The following is a 21,487-nucleotide window of genomic DNA, read 5'->3' on the forward strand; positions in this document are numbered from 1 at the left end:
AGAGAAAGTGGATATGAATGTGCTAGGCAGAGGCTTGATTCTGATCAGTGAGGAAGAAAAGGTATGGGATCCACGTCAGCTACAATTTGTTGATGATACAGTTTTGGTGGCTGACTCAGAGGGGGTAGTTGGATAGACTGGTGGAGAAGTTTGGGCATGTTTGTAGGAGGAGGAAGATAAAAGTGGATGTTGGTAGAGAAATTATATGGTTAAGAGCAAGGTGGTGAAAGTATGGATGTAAGGAAAGGAGAACAGCTGAAATAGGTGGATTGTTTCAAGTATTTTTACAGTGAATGGAAGAGTTAAGACAGGCAAATACAGGATAAAGGTAACAGGAAAAACACTTCATAGACTGAAAAAGATCTTTAAGCAAAGGACACTGGATATAAGTATAAAGAGAGGGTTGTGCAAGGGAACAGCAGTGTCCTCTGTGCTGTACAGTGCTGAAACATGGAGTAGTGGAAAAGAAACTGTTGAATGTAATGAAAACAAATTGTTTGAAGAGTATGTGTGGAGTAACACTGAAGGACAGAATAAGAAATGAGGAGGTAAGAAGAACTGGTGTTTTGAGAGGATTGACTGGATGGGCAGATCAGTGTTAAGATGGTTTGTGTGTATGGAAAGAATGAAGGACAGTAAACTAGTAAAGAGAATAATAAGGTCAGATGTGTGATGAAAGATTAAGAGGAACATCTTGCCTGAGTGGATAAACTGTGTGAAAAGAACACTGAATGAGAGAGGAAGACTGTGCAGCAAGGAAGAATAATTGTGCAAGATAGAGGTGAATGGAAAGTGACAGTAATGAGTGCATGAAAATAATACAGTCTATAGAGGTGAATGGAAAGTGACAGTAATGAGTGCATGAAAATAATGCAGTATATAGAGGTGAATGGAAAGTGACAGTAATGAGTGCATGAAAATAATGCAGTCTTGTTGAGAGGGTATGGGCACACTTGGTAGGGACCATTGATATATGGACCATGTTAAGGTGCAAAGCACTCCGTAGGTGCTGGGTAAGGAAGAGTCTCGTTATGAAAGAGCAGGGGTTAACCAGTGTGTGCTGAAAATAATGCAGTCTCGTTGAGGGGGTATGGGCACACTTGGTAGGGACCATTGATATATGGACCATGTCAAGGTGCAAGGCACTCTGTAGGTGCTGGGTAGGGAAGAGTCTTGTTATGAAAGAGCAGGGGTTAACCAGTGTGTGCTGTTGGGCCTTGCTGTGTAAATATTTAGTCATCTATGCAATGGGGTGTAGTAGGGTAATCCATGGTACTATCCCTTTCAACCAGGGGCTGATAAGGCTGTGGTCCATGAAACTATCCCTTTCAACCAGGGGCTGATGGAGCTAAGAGTGTGAATGATGTACATATAAATGTGTGGGTTTGCTGGCCTGGGAGATAGATTAATCATCTAAAATGTATTTTTTGTTGGATTTTTCTCACAAATTATAACAGAAAATAGGCATGGTTGTTGTTTACATGAATCAATAAATTAATTTTTCATATTCTAATGTGTAGAGCTGTTCTATAAAACTGTTTTCACACAATGTGCTCAACTCACCCGGATAGGACAGCCTGGAGCAGCACCAAGGGTCTCCATGCTCTTAGAAAGATCAACTGTTTGCTTGTCAAGTGTCACATCATCAATACAACCACTAAAGTCATTATTAGTAACATCATGGAAGTCATGTTCACCAGGATAACCACCAAAATACATGGCATCGAGTACGTTGGAGAAGGTCTCTGCACTACCAGGTGATTCCTGAATCACAGCTTCTGAGCCAATCTAGGTTATAAAAATAAAAAAATTAATATGGTATTCCCTTTCTTAAACAATTTACATTCTAAGCCAATCTAGGTTATAAAATTAAAAAATTAATACAGTATTCCCTTTCTTTAAACAATTTACAAAGTAATTAGGAAATACTCTCAAGAATAAGCAGAACAGCAATAAATACAAGTACTGAAAGCAGCAAATTATGATCATCTATAAACAGACACCTAATGAAAACATGTATATCAAAAAATTTTAATCAAAATAACATACCTTCAAAAATCCCTGCTTCCTATCTCGGGATACCTCCACAACACGGAACTCGCCATCATTGTAAGTTTCTACTGAACGCATGCTGGCAGTTCCAGTGCCAAGGTTGAATTGGAAGATGACATGGCCTTCTTCCATGAATAAGGAGATATACTGACCCTGTGGATGGAAAGGTGAGGAGTGACTAGAATACCTCTCCTTTGATATTCTTAAAGGATACAGACTTTTAGGAAACTGGTAGTTTTCTCTCCAAATGTATCTAGACTCCAGTTCCTCACCAACTCTCATTTAATTTCTCTTCATCTGATTTACTACCATCCCTTCTTATTTTTCTTGTATGAGAACAATAAACACCAAACCAGAATGCAAGCATTTCACTGTAATTGCAAGTACTCACAGGGGCTCCAATGATCATGAAAAGGATTCCATCTTCAGCATAAGTCTTGAATTTCAGCTGAAGACCAAACAACCTCTCAAATCTGTATCCAGTGCCGAGTGCAGCATATCCATCACCATTGAATCTCAGACCCGTCACAGGGAACAGGTTCACAAACTTATCTCTGAAACAACAATTTGGTTGTCATGTTCTTTAACAGTGACCATTAAGTTTAAAACTCCAGCTAGCACATTTTTTGAAGAAGTTCCATAAAGAGAATTTTGATAACAGAACTTTTTAGTAAATATTGCAACTTATGAGAGATTAAAGCTGCTAAATTTACATTTTACATTTTAGAGAGGAATAAAGTAAAAAAGGAATAGTCACACATGGGATATAACAAGAGTGATCTTGTAAAGATTTTTAGAGCTAGTAAGCAGAATAGGCCCAAAAATAATGTTCAAGTTTGATAAAGTCAGATTTAAAAACACAAATTAGTTTTTAAATTGAGTGATACATGAAAGGAACAGGCTCCAGTGTTCTGTCATCTTTTTTGTCAACAGTATCCATATGGTGAAATTATTTGCACTCAATTCTATAATCATAGACGCATAAGTGAAAAAAAAAAAATTGTTGAAAAACTATCATTCCTATAAACTTTCTTATCTGATGGGCAATGATGAAAATCACTAAATATGCAGTGTGAAGTTTCTAAACAATTCATTGTGGCAGAATTTTGGATTTCCATTTTGTTTAAGGGTAAGATCATGATCTTTTTTCATGAAGGTTTTTTGTGAATCTGTGAAATTATAACCCACAGCTGAAAAATACACATTTTATCTCCTCCTTCCAGTGATATATTTACTGAAATCAATACAATAGTGATGAAGTAGACAGAACTGAAAAAACTATTTTGAGATAAAGTTCAAAGGGCACAAAGGTTTTAAACTGCACACCACTTGAACACTAAGGCTCTGCACATGTGGGCAGATGCTGGATTGTTTAGTCACTCAACCCTTTGCTTCTGTGGCCTTTCTGTTTTTTTTTTTTTTTTTTTTTCTCTCCATGTAGGAGGGGCACAGGCCAAGGGCAACAAAAATCCAATAAATAAAAAAAGGCCCACTGAGATGCCGGTCCCTGAATAGGATCCAAAGCAGTAGTCAAAAATTGAAGGATAAGTGTCTTGAAACCTCCCTCTTGAAGAAGTTCAAGTCACAGAAAGGTGGAAATACAGAAGCAGGCAGGGAGTTCCAGAGTTTACCAAAGAAGGGATGAACGACTGAGAATACTAGTTAACTCTTGCATTAGACAGGTGGACAGAATAGGGGTGAGAGAAAGAAGAAAGTCTTGTGCAGTAAGGCTGCAGGAGGAGGAGAGGCATGCAGTAAGCAAGATCAGAAGAGCAGTTAGCATGAAAATAGCAGCAGAAGACATGTAAAGCATACTCCATACATGGACAGATAGGGCCCCTGTACAGAGTTAGCAGCTGGAAGAGTGAGAAAAACTGGCAGAGATGTCTCAGAATGCCTAACTTCATAGAAGCTGTTCTAGCTATAGATGAGATGTGAGGTTTCCAGTTTAGATTATAAGTAAAGAACAGACCAAGGTGTTCAGTGTAGAAGAGGGAGACAGCTGAGCATCATTAAAGACGGGATAGTTGTTTGGAAGGTTGTGTCAAGTTGATAGATGGAGGAATTGAGTTTTTGAGGCAATGAACAATACAAAATTTGCTCTACCCTTATCAAAAACTTTAAAGATCAGAAGTCAGACATTCTGTGACTTCCCTGTATGAACTGTTTACTTCCTGAAGGATTGGATGCCTATGAAAAGACATGGAAAAGTGAAGGGTGGTATCATCAGCATGAGTGGATAGGACAAGAAGTTTGGTTTAGAAGATCATTGATGAATAATAGGAAGAGAGTGGGTGACACGACAGAACCCTGAGGAACACCACTGTTAATGGATTTAGGAGAAGAACAGTGACCGTCTACCACAGCAGCAACAGAACAGTCTGAAAGGAAACCTCAGATGAATTTACCAAGAGAAGGATAGAAGCTATAGGAGGTTGGTTTGGAAATCAAAGCTTTGTGCCAGACTCTATCAGAAGCTTTTAATATATCCAAGGCAACAGCAAAAGTTTCACCAAAATCTCTAAAAGAGGATAACCAAGACTCAGTCAGGAAAGCCAGAAGATCACCAGTGGAGTGACCTTGACAGAACCCATACTGGCAATCAAATAGATGGTTGTGAAGTGATAGATGTTTAAGAATCTTCCTGTTGAGGATAGATTAAAAAAACTTTAGATAGGCAAGAAATTAAAGTAATAGGTCAGTAGTTTGTGGGGTTGGAACAGTCACCCTTTTAGGAACAGGCTGAATGTAGGCAAACTTCCAGAAAGAAGGAAAGGTAGATGTTGACAGACAGAGCTGAAAGAGCATGACTAGGCAAGGTGCAAGCACGGAAGCACAGTTTCAGAGAACAATAAGAGGAACCTGTAAGCCTCCCAAGGATTTAGGCCAGCAAGGGCATGGAAAACCTTATTGCAAAGAATTTTAATAGGTAGCACAAAGTAGTCAGAGGGTGGAGGAGAGGGAGGAACAAGCCCTAAGGTTTTAGCAAAGGTTTTAGCGAAGAGTTCAGCTTCACAAATAGATGACATGGCAGTGGTGCCATCAAGTTGAAATAGAAGGCAAGATGAAGGAGAGAAAGATGAAGAAACAGTTAATGGAGATATTTTTGGCTAGGTGTCAAGTCATGAGAGGAGTTAGATCTTGAAAGATTTTGACTAGTCGGAGAATAGACTTGGCATGATTCTGGACAGAAATATAAAGTGGATGAGATTCTGGTGATAGAAGGCTCAAGTAGCTTTTGTGGGCTACCTCTCAATCATGTATAGCATGAGAGCAGGCTGTTTTAAACCAAGATTTGAAAAGTTTAGGTCAAGAAAAAGAGTCAGGAATGTACGCCTCCATGCCAGACACTATCACCTCTGTTATGTGTTCAGCACATAAAGACAGGTCTCTGACACTGAAGCAGTACTCATTCCAAGGAAAATCAGCAAAATACCTTGTCAGGTCCCCCCCAACTAGCAGAGGCAAAACACCAGAGACAATTCCACTTAGGGGGATCCTGAGGAGGGATTGGAGCGATAGGACAAGATACAGATATGAGATTGTGATTGGAGAAGCCCAACAGAGAAGATAGAGTAACAGCATAAGCAGGATTAGAGGTTAGGAAAAGATCAAGAATATTGGGTGTTCAAGAATATTGGCTGTATCTCCAAGACGGTCAGGAATGCAATTAGGGTGTTGCACCAGTTGCTCTAAGTCATGCAGGATAGCAAAATTAGAAGCTAGTTCACCAGGATGGTCAGTGAAGGGAAAGGAAAGCCAAAGCTGGTGGTTAACACTGAAGTCTTCAAGAATGGAGATTTCTGCAGAAGGGAAGAGAGTCAGAATGTGCTACACTTTGGAAGTTAAGTAATCAAAGAATTTCTTATAGTCAGAGGAGTTAGGTGAGAGATATACAGCACAGATAAATTTAGTTTGAGAGTGACTCTGTGGTTGTACCCAGATGGTGGAAAACTCAGAAGATTCAAGAGCATGGACATAAGAGCAGGTTAAGTCATTGTGCACATAGATGCAATGTTCAGTTTTGGATTGAAAATGAGAATAGAGAAAGTAGGAAGGAACAGAAAAGGGACTACTGTCAGTTGCCTCAGACACCTATGTTTCAGTGAGGAAAAGAAGATCAGGTTTAGAGGAGAGGTGTTGTTCTACAGATTGAAAATTAGATGTAAGAATGCAAATGTTGCAGAAGTTAATGATGAAAAAGTTAAGGGGAGTGTCAAGACACTTAGGGTCAATACCAGAAGAGCAGTCCAACCTGGGGACATTTGTGGTCCCCTCCCCAGATGGGGACTCCGAGGTTGATGTAAGAGTCACCATGATAATTTTGAATTTTGAATGAAGTGTGTGTGTGTAATTAGGTACTTGTAGTTTTGTGTTGAAGGAAGAGAGTTGTCTTTAGGGGGCAGGCTGCATTTGCCCCTTTGTACTGTGAGACACACAGGGGAATGTTCAGTGAGGTCACAGCTGGGTTTAATGATAAGTTCACAGCACCCCTTGATCCAGTGCTTTAGACCTCACTAGGAGTAATTATCATTTTGGCAAGTGCCTACTGCATCCTCCTTAAACATGATGCAAACACTACCTTTACATCATTCAGGAGCAACTCACTCTAGAAACCAATATTTGGAGTTCCTCTTCAGATAACATCTAATTATGTGTGATGTCCTTTTTAAAGACTAGATAAAGTAATGGATAGGGATGATGGGTGGATATGGGCATATATGCTTTATACAGTGACTGCTACAAGTAAGCCTGCTAGCTTCTTTCAGCTCCCCTTTGGTCCTTGTTTTCTTAATCTTATGACAAATCAACCAATAGGGATATGTACCATATTTCTTTGAGTACAGGTCAACTCCTGATTTCTAGCCAGAAAATTAGAGTATGCTATACTTTTTGTATATAGAACAATCTTTTTAAAGTGATTGTGTTGGCCAGTTCCCCCATGCCTTATTTACCTATTGACCTCAAACACAACACAGTCCACACTCAAGCACCTGGGCTGAAACTCTAATAAGTGTACCAATCAGTTGACACTAGTGCAGTATTTCCCAACCTGGGAGAAATTTTAGGATTCCAGGGGAAATCTATTGAGGGAAATAAAAAGAACTAGCTAATGACTGACAGAAAGAAAATCTCATATAATGTGGCAGCTGACTTTTCTTCAAGTACTATATACAAATACAAATAAAAATTAATGCCATGATTACCTTTAGTAGTGACTATGTATGATCATTTTGGTTGAAATTCCATAATTCTCTTTTGAGAGTTTTTACTTTTTCCTTGTCACTCTATGAAGGGGGGAAATCCAAATAGGTGAACTGGGGGTTGAAGGGGGGAAAAGACAGAAAAAAGGCTGGGAACCACTGCTCTAGTGTTAATGAGGCCACTCACCCACCTCCTGACTTTGAACCAGTGTCAGGTCAGGTGTTGATCTCTCCCACATTCTCCCTTGACAACAAAGACATACAAATGGTATGTATATATATATATATATATATATATATATATATATATATATATATATATATATATATATATATATATATATATAATATGCTGGACTCGTATACAGAATGCATGTTCTCACTGCAAGTATCACACATTGCACGATGGGAGAAATGTTGTTTCCAAAAATCCACTCTATATGACCATGTATCACATCACTCATATCAACAATTCAGAGTTGGGCAAAAGCACAGAGCTTGCAGTAAGCACAATCCCCCTGCACAGAGCATGCCACCTGCTTGCATATTTTTGAAAGGTGGCAAGGTTTTTCTCCCATGGAAGCTAACTCCTGACTGGCTACTGCCTGCCTGCCTCCTCCTCCTCTCTCTCTCTCTCTCTCTCTCTCTCTCTCTCTCTCTCTCTCTAAGGTACTAAGATAAATAGGGAAGGTATTGTGTTGTGTTACTTGACAAATAGCTTCATCTTTTTCTTTTCCTATGATACCCCATCATTCTCTCTCTCTCTCTCTCTCTCTCTCTCTCTCTCTCTCTCTCTCTCTCTCTCTCTCTCTCTCTCTCTCTCTCTCTCTCTCTACTACACTGCAGATTTAAACAGACAAGTGATGTGGTGCTGTATATGCTGAATGTGAAAATCTTAATGGGTTTTTATATTTATATGGGTATTTGTACATATACAGTAACCTAACTCCTCTCTCTCTCTCCCCACCATCTGTCTTTCTACCCTCTTTTCTCCCCTCTCTCCCTCCCTCCCTCTATCTCCTTTCTCTCATCTTCCCTATATATATATATATATATATATATATATATATATATATATATATATATATATATATATATATATATATATATATATATATATATACAGTTAGCGCGGACCGTAGTGCAAACTTCAGAAAAAACTCAATTTCATTTATTAAAAAAATCCAAAAAATAAAATAAAAACCTACACTTCAAAATTACTTGGGGATCGGGAAGCCCTTGGCCTTAATGACCTGTTTAAGTCTGTTTGGGACTGAATCGGCCAAATTCTGACAGTGGGAAGCAGGTATTTCATCCCAAACCTTCTGAATGGCTAATTCAAGCTTAGGAATAGTTGATGTGTCCTCCTGACGAAGGCGTGCCTTCATGATGCCCCACAAGTTTTCAATGGGGGAAATATCGGGTGACTGACCAGGCCAATCCCTTATATACTCAACTTCACAATCATTGAGCCATTTTTTTGCCGCCTTAGAGGTGTGGCAAGGGGCGCCGTCCTGCTGCAGGATCTCACATCCGGTTTTTGCAAAACACTCTCCCAAATTCTCCTGCAGAAGTTTAATATAGCGCTCTGAGTTGACAGTCTGGCCCTTAGGGAGTATTGCAAGGTTTCCCAAACCACCATAGCCAAAGGCACCCCAAACCATGAGATAGGGTGGGTGTTTAACACTTGTCACCGTCAGGCGTGGGTCACATGCTGACGCAGCAGGAGACTTCCACACCTTCTTTCCCTTGCTCTCGCTGATACAAAAGATCGCCTCATCAGTCCAAAGTACCATTCTCCAGGCTGTAATGTCCCAGTCTTTGTATTCTTTGGCAAATTTGACGCGTCGAGCCCTTTGTCGGGCAGTGACCAAGGGCTTAACACGTGCTTTAACTTTCGAGTAATTTAAGCGCTTCTGAATATTTTCTTGAATTGTCCTAATAGAGACTCCTCCAAGAAGTTTAGGGTTCTTTTCCTTCAATTCCTTTGCAGTAATAGAAGGTTGGAGGTCCAATTGACGCTTTACAAGCCTTAAAGCCTTTGGAGATATAGCAAGGGCCTTGCCCCCAGCATGTTTGTGGGTGGGCACAAAATCACCCTTGCCACCCACACGCCATTTATTAAGGAGTCTGGACACAGTTGATTCTGTCAATCCAACTAAATGGGCTATTTCTCGATTATTTTTACCTACTTTGTGGAGTTCAACAACTCTCACGACATCATCATGCTTTGTACGGTTTCCAGGCATCATGCAAAGAGCATAGCACGCCCAAAAGGACAGCAAAAATAATGGTAAAAGCTAAAGAAATTCTGAGACAAAGCCAGGAAAAACGAACTCTCCGCTGGCCAGTAACACACTGAGACCGAGAAACGTGACGCGCGGCGGGTAGGAGTGTTGGGGAAGGATGCCGGTTAGTCACTTTCTCCCGGCTTGATTTTGGTTACACAGAATCATATGGTTCCCCAAAACGCGGATCGTAGTGCAAACTCAAAAAGTTTGCACTACGGTCCGCGCTAACTGTATATATATATATATATATATATATATATATATATATATATATATATATATATATATATATATATATATATATATATATAGTAACTCCTCTTTCTCTCCCCCCATCTGTCTTTCTACCCCCTTTTTCTTCCCCTCTCTCCCTCCCTCCCTCCCTCCCTCTATCCCCTGTCTCTCCTCTTCCTTTTCTCTACTGCGACACAGCAGATGTAAGCAAAGACATGATGTGGTGCTGCATATGCTGAATATGAAAATCTCTAATGTTTTTTTTTTTGTATTTTTCACTCTATGGGTGTTTTGATTACATACTAACATATATATATGTATATGGTAACCAAGTCTGTGCATAACATTTCAACAAAGATGGTTAAAACCACATACAAAGTAAATCAAGTAGTCTATTATAAATTCATAAGCTTTATCTGCAAGAAGCACAACACATCTCTTAACTAATAAGTAATTGGTAAAGATTTGTCTTGTTTACTGGTTATTGTAAGTAAATATCTAATTTCTGAAGCCAAAAGATGCTAGTGGCCTTTCCTATCACATTAGGATTCTTGAATTTTTTATCTAAGAAATCTGATCCCTGTGTTTAGTTTGATCCCCAACCTTTTGCCGAAATATTTGGTCTTCAGAATCCAATTTATAATCAAGAAAATACAGCATATCAAAAGCACTGCTATTCTTTTTTAAATAACTATTATAAAAAAGAAATCAAGTTACTGTAAGGAATATGCTAAATAGCAAAAGGTATCAGAACAAATCATATCACTTAAACAAACCTTTGAAGAGCACCTCGCTGATAATTGTTGCTGGTACCATTGGACATGAAGTTCCAGAGACCAACAAATTGATCATTCAGTTGCAGATCTTCCATTTCACCATCAAAGGAAGTGCTGAGGATGTGGCGGTCCACTTCCACTCCAGCCGGGATGCCGCCAACAAAGATCTTACTCACTTTGGGGTCCAGATTGAAAACAGAATACCGTCCCGGCAGCACTCCTTCAATCGGCTCACTGTCCACACCCTCTCGGGACACATCTAGCTTGACCACTTTTCCTATCCTAAATAGCACAAATCATGAATTACTCATAAAGTGTAAAATTTGACTAACATCATAAAAACTTAAACTGGAAATTGCACAAATAACTTTTGGTTCTCTAAAAATCTGCTATGTATATAGCAACACAAACAATGCCTTTCAGTTACAATTACTATAAATAAATTACTATATATGAGCAGTCAAAATGCTAGATTATGAAAATAGTGCTTCATGCTCATACAAAAATGAAATTCTGATAGGTCAATGAGGTAAATTTCTGTGCATCAACCCATAAACTGAGCCTTTTTACTTTGGCTTTTTTCTGTTACAACACTCCTTTTCCATGAACACTTCATTCTTAGCCCATCATAGTACACAATCTGTTATTTTATACAGTACTCATAACATTACAGCTCAGCATTCTTACTTTCATCTGTACAAGACTACATAGGTTTTAAGTAATGTTGTACTATTTTCTCTTAAATCCTTTAGGGAGAATACAATCTAAAACAAATCATGGATGAACATTTAGCATTTCACCTAATGAACACAAGTAAATCACAAGTGTCACATCACACTAGAAAGCATGTTGTCATCTCACCTTTCAACAGTCACTTTGGTCCACACATTGTCAGCCACAAAGAGCTTGTTGTATTCCATTGTGTGTGCACCAGCTCCCAAGTTCATCGTGAGACGCACATAGCCTGCATCCAACTCAAGGGCAAGAAAGTCGTCAGTGGTGGCACGCCGCATACGCTGGTGACCTCCAACTGGTGTGCCCATGAAGAGGATGAGGCCAGATGGCTGGGCAGTCTTGATGAAGGTCGACACCTGGAGTTTTGTGGAATCTTTTATTAGTCTCATGAAAAACTATTCTGCTTTTGTTATTTGATACTGAAAAGAAAATATGGAGTTCTACGTGGTGGACTTCATTATGTTTGAGAGGCATCATTTACCTTTCATTATTCTTAAGAGATCTAGAAGCCAAAGAACTAATATTGATGTTGATCTAGTGTGTGTGTGTAAAAATAATTAATAATTTAAGATTTATTTATTTGGCAGCCTTACTGGCTCAAATTTAAACATTAACCCTAAGTCAGTATTTACTTTATGATACTTAGGCTGCCACATGGCACTGACAACTTGTAAGACCAAACCCAGGATGATTGGATCATCCTGTGTTTCTTTTCATGACTCCTGACTTACACCAGGTACTTAAGCACTGCTATGTGTACAGGAGCTACAAAACAAAGGAGTCCGCCCAAAGACTCCTGACCTGGTCCAGGAATCAAATTCAGGACCTCTTGGCTGTGAATCAGGTGTGCTGTACACACACACACACACACACACACACACACACACACACACACACACACACACACACACACACACACACACACATACACACACTCAAGTTGATGGAAGAACTTGATGTAAATAAAGCAACTGGTCTAGATGGAGTATCAAACTGGATATTGAAAGAATGCAGAGAACAACTGGCTGATAAAATTCACAGCATGGTGGTGACATCACTGTTGCAGGAAAGAGTACCAGGAGACTGGAAGAGAGTGAATATTACACCTATATTCAAAGGAGGAAATAAGGGAATCCCACTAAATTATAGACCAGTGTCATTGACTAATGTTGTAGGAAAACTATGTGAGAGAACTATAAAGGAAAGATGGATGGAACACTTGGAAAGAGATAAAGTTTTGGTAAATTGTCAATTTGGATTTAAAAGGGAAAGATCATGCTCCATGAATTTAATTTCCTTTTATTCATGGGTAGTCGATATTGTGCAAGAGAGAGAGACAGATGGGTGGATGGTGTCTTAGACTTGAAGAAGGCTTTTGACAAAGTAACACACCAAAGACTGCTATGGAAGATAAAAAATTATGAAAGCATTGGAGGAAGACTGCTGGAGTGGATGGAGAATTATCTGGATGACAGAGAGACGAGAACTGTAATACAAGACCAAAATTCATCTTGGCTGAAAGTAACTAGTGGTGTCCCACAGGGATCAGTGTTGGGACTGATAATGATTGTGATATATGTAAATGACATGAATGAAGAAATAAATAGCTATATGAACTTATTTGCAAATGATCCTAAGCTGATGAAAAGGGTAGAAAATGTAAATGACCGTATAACACTGCAAGATGATTTAAATAACATAAATAGATGGAGTAAATCTTGGCAAATGGAATTCAATTTAAGTAAATGTAAAGTGATGGAGTTTGGTAAGAGTGAAAAAAAAAAACAATATCATTATGAGATGGATGGTGTGAAGTTAAAGAAATCAAAAGAAATAGATCTGGGAGTAACAGTTACTGAAAATTTGACTCTGGACAGACCCACAGATAAAATTACTGGAGAGATGATGAATTTGTTAAAAAGAGCATTCTTAAATGGCATTCTCATATTTGGATGAAGGAATGATAAGACCAAGATTGGAATATGCAGCAATGGTGTGGTCTCCCCATACATGGAGGAATATAATAAAACTGGAAAGAGTACAGAGCAGTCACTAAGATGGTTGGTACCTAAGATAGTTGAGAGTTGAGAAATTCAACCTATGAAGAGAGATTAAGAATGTTGGAAATTCTTACCATTGAAAATAGGAGAGAGAGAGAGAGAGAGAGAGAGAGAGAGAGAGAGAGAGAGAGAGAGAGAGAGAGAGAGAGAGAGAGAGAGAGAGAGAGAGAGAGAGAGAGAGAGAGAGAGAGAGAGAGAGAGAGAGAGAGAGAGAGAGAGAGAGAGAGAGAGAGAGAGAGAGAGAGAGAGAGAGAGGGAGGGAGGGAGGGAGGGAGGGAGGGAGGGAGGGAGGGAGGAGGGAGGGAGGGAGGAGAGGGAGGGAGAGAGAGAGAGAGAGAGAGAGAGAGAGAGAGAGAGAGAGAGAGAGAGAGAGAGAGAGAGAGAGAGAGAGAGAGAGAGAGAGAGAGAGAGAGAGAGAGAGAGAGAGAGAGAGAGAGAGAGAGAGAGAAAGAAAGTAGAAGAAAATTAAGAAGAAATTGAAAGTGAAATTGAAAGTGAAGAAATTAAGAAACTCAAGGAAGAGAACAAAAAGCTAGAGAAAACTTTGCAAGAGAGAGAGGTTAGATTTGAAGAAATAAAGGAGTTAGTGACAGAGGAAGTCAAAAGTTGGAAAGAAGAGAGAGAACAACAAAAGGTGAACATAGAGGAGATATTAAGGCAACAGCAACAGGAACACAATAAGGATATGGAAAACCAAATGATTAAAATAATAAAGGATAAATAATGATAACAGAAATCAAAAGGTGAACATAGAGGAGATATTAAGGCAACAGCAACAGGAACACAATAAGGATATGGAAAACCAAATGATTAAAATAATAAAGGATAAATAATGATAACAGAAATAGTACCACAGGAGGAAAAAGTGTTGCACAGGAAAGAACAATACAGAAATGGGAGACAAAACTATGTTAAGGCAAACTTTGCAGAGCTTAATAAATCTTATGGAAAAAATGGACTGGAAAGAGCTATTTGAAGATAAAATAGTGCAAGAAAAATTTGAGATATTTTTTAGCAAGTACAGAGAGGGGGTGCAACAGTTTGTGCTAAGTTATAAAGTGAAAATCAGGAAGCATGAAAGGTATAATACCAGGTGTGTAGAAGCAAAAAAGAAAAAAGGGCAAGGCATGGAAGAAAATGATGAGACAAATGAACAGAAATGCTAGAGAAGAATACAGAAAGGAAGGAATGAATATAGTATAATAAGGAAAGAAGAAAGAAACTTTGAAAGAAACAGAGTAAGAAAGTGCAAGGAAAAACCCAAACTCTTCTACAGATACATAAACAGGAAAATGAAACATAAAGATGGCATAAACAAGTTAAAAAAGGAATGAAGAATTTATGAAACTACTGAGATGAGTGAAGTAATGAAAGAGAGTTTTCAATCTATGTTTACAAAGGAAAACCAAATTTGTGGCACCGAAAGTCATATCACAGGATGAAGGAATACAGGAGATACAAGTAAAGAGACAAGAAATCAAGAAACTGCTGGAAGAGCTGGATATTACAAAAAGCTATGGGACCAGATCAAGTAAATGAATTGGTATTAAAAAGAATGCAGAGAACAAATGGAAGAACCAATATGGGATATAATTAACAGCTCGTTGAGAGAAGGAAAAGTACCAAGGGAATGGAAAAGAGCTAACGTAGTGCCAATATACAAAAGGGGAAATAAAATGGAACCATTAAATTATAGACTGGTGTCACTAACAAGTATTGTGAGTAAGCTTTGTGAAATAGGGGTTAAAGACAGATGGGTGGAATATCTAGAAGATGAAAAGATAATTACAGAAAAGCAATTTAGATTCAGGAATGGGAGATCCAGAGTCACAATTCTAATAAGCTTCTATACAAGAGTAATTGATGGAATGCAGGAGAGGGGCGGATGGGCTGATGCAGTATACCTGGATCTCAAAAAAAAACATTCGATAAAGTTCCCTACAAAAGCCTTATATGGAAGCTAGAGAATAGAGGAGGACTAAACAGAGCAACATTGAGATGGATGGAGGATTATTTACAAGGGAGGGAATTGAGAACAGTCATCAGAGACACTAATTCAAGTTGGCATAGAGTGACAAGTGGGATTCCGCAAGGATCTGTGTTGGCACCTATTATGTTTCAAATATATGTAAATGATATGACAGAGGATCTAAATAGTTATATAAACCTTTTTGCTGATGATGCAAAAATAATGAAAATAATACAGGATGAAAATGACTGCAAGGAGTTACAAAAGGATACTGACAAGATGCATGCATGGAGCCAAAGATGGAAACTAGAATTTAATGCCAGAAAATGCTGTGTTGGAAATAGGAAAAAGTAAAAAAGAGCCCTTCATGGAAATACAAAATGGGAGGAGAAATAATAATGAAAAGTAATGTAGAAAAAGATTTGGGAGTAATGATCCAGGATACACTATCACCTGAAAAACACATAAATGGGATATTCAGCTCTACATACAGCTTGTTAACAAACATTAAGGTGGTGTTTAACTATTTTTACAAAGAAACGATGAAGAAAATTATAACAAGCATGATGTCCTAAATTGGAATACACAGCAATAGTTTGGGTTCCACATAGAAAAAAAAAGTATACGGAAACTGGAAAGAATACAGAGGATAGCAACAAAGATGGTACCAGAATTGAAAGACTTAAGCTATAAAGAAAAACTTGGAGATGGTTTTACCAACACTACAAGAGAGAAGAGAAAGAGAACACCAGATAACAATGTACAAATTAGTAAACAATATAGAAAAATAGACAGAAATGACTTGGCACTAGAGAGACAGATGTGGGGCATGGGAAAAAAATAAAGAAGAGTGGATGTTCAAGCTACATAAAAAAAATGCAGCTTCCTTTATAGAAATATTGAAATCTGGAATGATTTGAAGGAAGAGATGGTTGCAGCAAACAGTGTATGCATGTTTAAAGAGAAACTGGATGAATATAGTTATGGAGACATGAGCTTTGGCTCATGCCTTGTACAATACAACTAGGTAAATATAACTAGGTAAATACACTACATAGTGTTGCAGTCAGCACACTTGGCTCACAACTGAGAAGGTCCAAGTTTGAGTTCCAGACACAGTAAGACAGATGGGAGAGCCTCTTCATGTGTAGACCCTGTTCACCCAGCAGCTAATAAATATGGAATGTAAGACAAAGGGCTATGACCTCTTTCCCAGTGTGTGGCATGTGAGCATTCTAAGTCCCAACCAAAGATTGGTCAATATGAGCTCTAAGCTCTTTCCATACAGGAACAGCTAGCTGGGAAACCAACAGACAACTGTAGCTGAGAAACATACAATTACACACACACACACACACACACACAAAGGGCCATCTTGTCAAGGCCATCACATTCATGGAAATGTTGGTTTATTATACAGATAAATAGTTTTCCTTTTGAATTCTTGCAATATAATTTCTTAATTTATTTTCAGAAATAAACATTTATTTATTTATCAAAATACGGTTGTGTTTATAAAGCCCATTTACACGCAATAATATTAGACAAAAACTATTACATTAATTGTTTAAACAGAAATCTGCAACCCTGTTATTTCTAAACCTGAACCATTTTTAAATTGGAGAATACAAAGAATTTTCTTCACAAGGCATCAGAAATATCAATTACCTTTGTAGAGGTTGAAGCCTTGATGAGTTCCCTCGGGTTCTCCACTTCAATTGTTGTGTTGGGAAGGAAGGACACGCCCACTTTAATCTTGTTGGTCAGCTCTCGGGTCTTCTGTATGGTGAGGCGCAACTTTTCCAGGCGTTCACCCATGTCAATGCTCTTCATCCGGATGCTGTCACTCTGAGGACGGAGGCGCTGTGCTAGCTCCACTGCTTCTGGCAACTGTTGCTCTGCACGCTCCACTGGACAGAGAAGAAATAGATTATGGGATGCAGAGTTATCTTAATAGATGCTAAGTAGTTAAGTTACCTTTTGGTAATCAAAAAATTGTCAGTATCATTTACAGCTTTGTACACATTAGGTTTGTAAGGAACAATTGCACTGTTGAAAAAATAACTAATGGCATCTCACAAAAAATTATCTTTAAGGGGACTATCATGCTGTTTCATATAATTAAGAGTATATCTTTTAATATTTTTTCAAATATGTTTATGAAGGGATGTTGTTCAGGACAGCATAGTCTCACCTGATTCATATGCAAGAGTGATGGCCCTCTTGCCTTCAGCCGCATTCTTCAGCAGGATACGGGCATCTTCTTCAGCTTCAGGAAGCCGGCTCTCCACATCAGTAATGCTCTGAATGGCTTCATCAGCGCCCTCTCTTGACTGCACTGCTCTCTCTTTCAGGGCTGTTGCATCATTTGAGACAGTCTCCATATTAAGAGCAAGCAGGCGGCTGTGAGCACAAATGATGGTATGGCTGATGTCTTTGGCTTTACATGGAGACCAAAAATAACACACTACAGGTGAAAGGTCCTTCATTTGTCCTGGTTTTCGTGCAATTCACCCTCAACAAAACTTATCATGCTCAAGCTTTTTTTTTTACATCACATCAGTGACCACAAGTTGCATTCTACTACTTGCTAAATAATGTGAGGCAAAAATGTTATGAAGCCTACATATTCTAATTTCTACAACCCACATTGAAACTTACATGGTGATATACTGCAGTGTATCATTGGTGTACTGATTCATGTCCTGCAGTGTTTGCACATCAGCCTCAGCATGTTCCAGCTGAGGTCGCAGCTCCCTCTTCACCTGTTGCACATAAGTCCCTGCAGCGATGTACTTTTCCTCAGAGATCTCCTGGGACTGCAATACCTCGCTCATCACATCCAGTGACATGTTCACAGCCTAAAAGAAACAATAATATTATAATGTATATATATGTAGTGTTGGTCAACAGGGAGAGAGTGGAGGTGAGATTGTGAAAATCTTCCCTTGAAGTTGAAATGATTAATTATTACTGAATGATATACAAATTTCAAATCCATAGCAGTCTGGAGTAATCTGGATGAGAGTGGTTCATTCAAGAAATATTCAGGACTTTTAGGAAAAGTTTAACATTAGTAGATATGCTAATAAGACAGTATGAGCACAGTTCCTTTCCTGTGTGTCACAATCACAAATACACACACAAGTTCTTTTCCTGTGTGTCACAATCACATAAATACACAAAGTTCCTTTCCTGTCTGTCACAATCACATAAATACACACACACAAACACATGCACAAAAGAATATTATCTTGCACTATCTCTTCATTAAACTGTTTCTCATTAAGGAAGTTAAAACCCTTCCCAACAATGTGTGGATTTTTCATTTCTGAAAGATAATGTTCACCCATACTACTGTGAGAGGTTGTAATGTAGTGCCACTTGTGTTAAGAGAATCAACTTTACTGAGAAGTGAACATGCAATGTTATCATGAAAAATTATGAGCTTACCATAAATGCTGACATGTTTGCAGACACAGAGGTGTTGTATGCATCGTCAATGGCTGAGACAATGTTCTTGTAGGCATTGGCTGCTTCAAGAGCATTTTCTGCTACATTTCGAGTATCTTGTAAGAGGCTGTCTAGGTTCTGTGCCTGTGTGTGTAAGCAATCTAATATTTCACAACCTTTCTTTACATATTCTGTCTAATTTATTAGAGTAATCCTTAACACTGCAAAAATATTCTTAAAAGGTACAGGTTAATTATAAAATATTACAGGTTAAACAAATTACATCTGTATACATCCCTGTGAATACTTACAGAATTAGATCCAACCTTTAATGTTTAAGATCTAATACTAACAGTTCCCAGAACTAGTTCAACTGACATCACCATTGCCACCATCATTACCACCACCCACCCTTTGTTCCAGCTCATATGCATGGCCCTGTGCTTTTTGGGCAGGTAACTTGGCCTCCTCCAGTTCCTCCATTGTCTCCACCACAGAGTCATTGAGGGTGGTCTTGCTGCTGCGTAGTCGCTCCACATCATTCACTGTGTTCAGAGAGGCACACTATCAAGTTTTCTTGCCTTGCTTCTATTTCTTTATAATGACATGAACATTCAACCTACTTTTGGGTTGGTAATCATTCTCTTCATATAATGCCTTCTTCATATACCATAAAGATGAAATGAAATGAGAAAATAATTTACCCAGGTAGTCAAAGTTGTTGGTGGAGTTAGCATGATTGTCTCTGGCTTGATCCACCAGGCTTGTTGCCTCTTTGTTGTTGCCTTCAGCATCACCTGATAGGAAGCGGATCTCATCCAGTTTCTTCTTCAGTACCTGGGAACTGAAAGGAAACATTATCTGAAATCCTTATGAATTCTCCTGACACAAAAAGGTAATGAGTAATGACTTCATTGCATATATTCACAACATAATTAAATTTTTTATATAGTGATATTTTCAGTTTTTTCTTTATTCATCCATCTAAAGATGATGTCATTCTTCTGCAATAAAGGTTTTGACAACAAAAAATGACTCTTCATGTAACATTTTTACTACTTTTTTTTTTTAGAACTCACTTTATACTTTCCACCCTTGATTTGATCTCAGCAATAAGAAATTTTACTTTATTAAATGAAATTTGTCAATAAAATGCCTCATTTTATTTTACTACTGTCTCTTTTTTTATAATACCCTGCTCCTTCCATTAGTTGCACCTATGGAAATGCCTCAACACACACCTCTACCAATCCTCAGTCACACACTCCTTGTATTCCTTAATCCTAAAACTTATTTTTTGCCTATGGGAAATTATTTAAGAATTTGCTAATTGTAAGCTTATTATAACATCTTAAATAGCAAAGCAGATCACAGTAGAAAACATTAGAACTCATACATAGAGAACAATAAGCAGATAAAAGGCAGATTTACTGACAGGAACAATGTGATATCCATTATGTAACATACCCAAAATTTTTGTTGTTTTCTATGATATCCTTAGCTTCCTTTAACTTCTGCTTTGATGTTTGGATGTAATCAATCATTTCCATCATCATTTCTTCAAAAGTGTTCAGTCGCTGTTTATACGTCACAATATCTTCATTTTGAGCCTAAGGGGGTGAAGAAAAGGTTATTCTTCATAATGAAATTAACTTCAATTCTTTGATAAAGTTTAAAATTGACAGTTTGTACAGAATTCAAAATGTATGAAGACTAAATAACTATATCATAGATCAATTTTGTTAAATCTTCTCTCACCTTTACTGGGTTAAAGAGGTTCTCCATGTTCTCCAATATCTCCTTTGCCAATTCCAGCTCGAGTTCCACAGCATCATTTTGGCCATCAAAGTCCCGTATCTTCATGTCAGCCACAATAGCTTCTGCTTCACTGATGGCTTGCTCCAGTTCAGCTCCTATGGATGTTTTATGTCAAATATTAGCAAAGACAAATAATGCACGAAAAGCAGAATGCCTGAAAATGATGAGAGTAATTAATTTCTTACTTTTATTTTACGGGATCTGAAATAAGGAAAACTGATGAATTATGTTGCACTAACTCATCCCGAAGTTAAAGATATTTGATGAAATGGACACCATCTCTCACCAGTGCCAGTCTCGAGACCAATGACAAGTTTATTGATTCCTTGAATAATGTCCCGGCAGAGGATAAAGGCAGCCTCTACATGCTCCAGTTCTCTAAGAGCTTCGATGTGCACCTCATAGCCTTCCTTAGCTGCAGCTCCAGCACGGTCTCCTACAATCCCAGTCTGGAGGAGAAAGTCATGATCACATAAGAAACTATTTTGTAGTTTCATCTAGGTGGTAAAACTCTACAACACATTTTTCTGTGTACAAGGCCACCCACTTGAGAAGCTAATGCCTGGGCTTCCTTCATGAGGTCATCAAGAGGACCAGCCACAGAAGCCGTCTCCATCTCATCAAAGTCCATCAGACGAACTTGAGGTTCAAGTTGGATCACAGTGGAGTTAATGACATCAAGGCGTTGGTGCAGGAAGACGCTGTATGCAGCACTCTGATATGGACAAGCAAATTATGTAATTAACTTGGTAGCTGTGAATAGTGATACCTCTATACCAAGCAGTTTGGAAAAAATCCAGCACAAATCTTTAACAGAATAAAGAAGTATAATGAACTCTGGTGGGCATACATACCTGTATGCATCACTCTGGTAAGGACAAGAAAATTATGTAAT

At 38.4% G+C, this 21,487-nt stretch overlaps 1 protein-coding gene across 11 annotated transcripts in view; it reads right to left on the bottom strand.

Moving 5' to 3' along the window:
* LOC135089564 (laminin subunit alpha-like) overlaps window positions 1-21,487 on the bottom strand; it is a 91,428-nt gene that overhangs the window by 16,362 nt on the left and 53,579 nt on the right. For all 11 annotated transcript variants that reach the window (XM_063985278.1, XM_063985277.1, XM_063985275.1 and 8 more), the window contains 15 exons: window positions 21,140-21,307; window positions 20,879-21,041; window positions 20,533-20,687; window positions 20,242-20,384; window positions 19,479-19,618; window positions 19,186-19,319; window positions 18,775-18,918; window positions 17,983-18,182; window positions 17,516-17,724; window positions 16,990-17,231; window positions 11,419-11,648; window positions 10,558-10,839; window positions 2,444-2,606; window positions 2,050-2,205; window positions 1,564-1,788 (listed from right to left, as the gene is read on the bottom strand). In XM_063985278.1, the coding sequence (XP_063841348.1) occupies window positions 1,564-1,788; window positions 2,050-2,205; window positions 2,444-2,606; window positions 10,558-10,839; window positions 11,419-11,648; window positions 16,990-17,231; window positions 17,516-17,724; window positions 17,983-18,182; window positions 18,775-18,918; window positions 19,186-19,319; window positions 19,479-19,618; window positions 20,242-20,384; window positions 20,533-20,687; window positions 20,879-21,041; window positions 21,140-21,307 (2,754 nt within the window). The remainder of the gene's footprint in view (window positions 1-1,563; window positions 1,789-2,049; window positions 2,206-2,443; window positions 2,607-10,557; window positions 10,840-11,418; window positions 11,649-16,989; window positions 17,232-17,515; window positions 17,725-17,982; window positions 18,183-18,774; window positions 18,919-19,185; window positions 19,320-19,478; window positions 19,619-20,241; window positions 20,385-20,532; window positions 20,688-20,878; window positions 21,042-21,139; window positions 21,308-21,487) is intronic.

Source organism: Scylla paramamosain, chromosome 33 (assembly GCF_035594125.1).
Source record: "Scylla paramamosain isolate STU-SP2022 chromosome 33, ASM3559412v1, whole genome shotgun sequence".
NCBI classification, from domain to species: domain Eukaryota; kingdom Metazoa; phylum Arthropoda; class Malacostraca; order Decapoda; family Portunidae; genus Scylla; species Scylla paramamosain.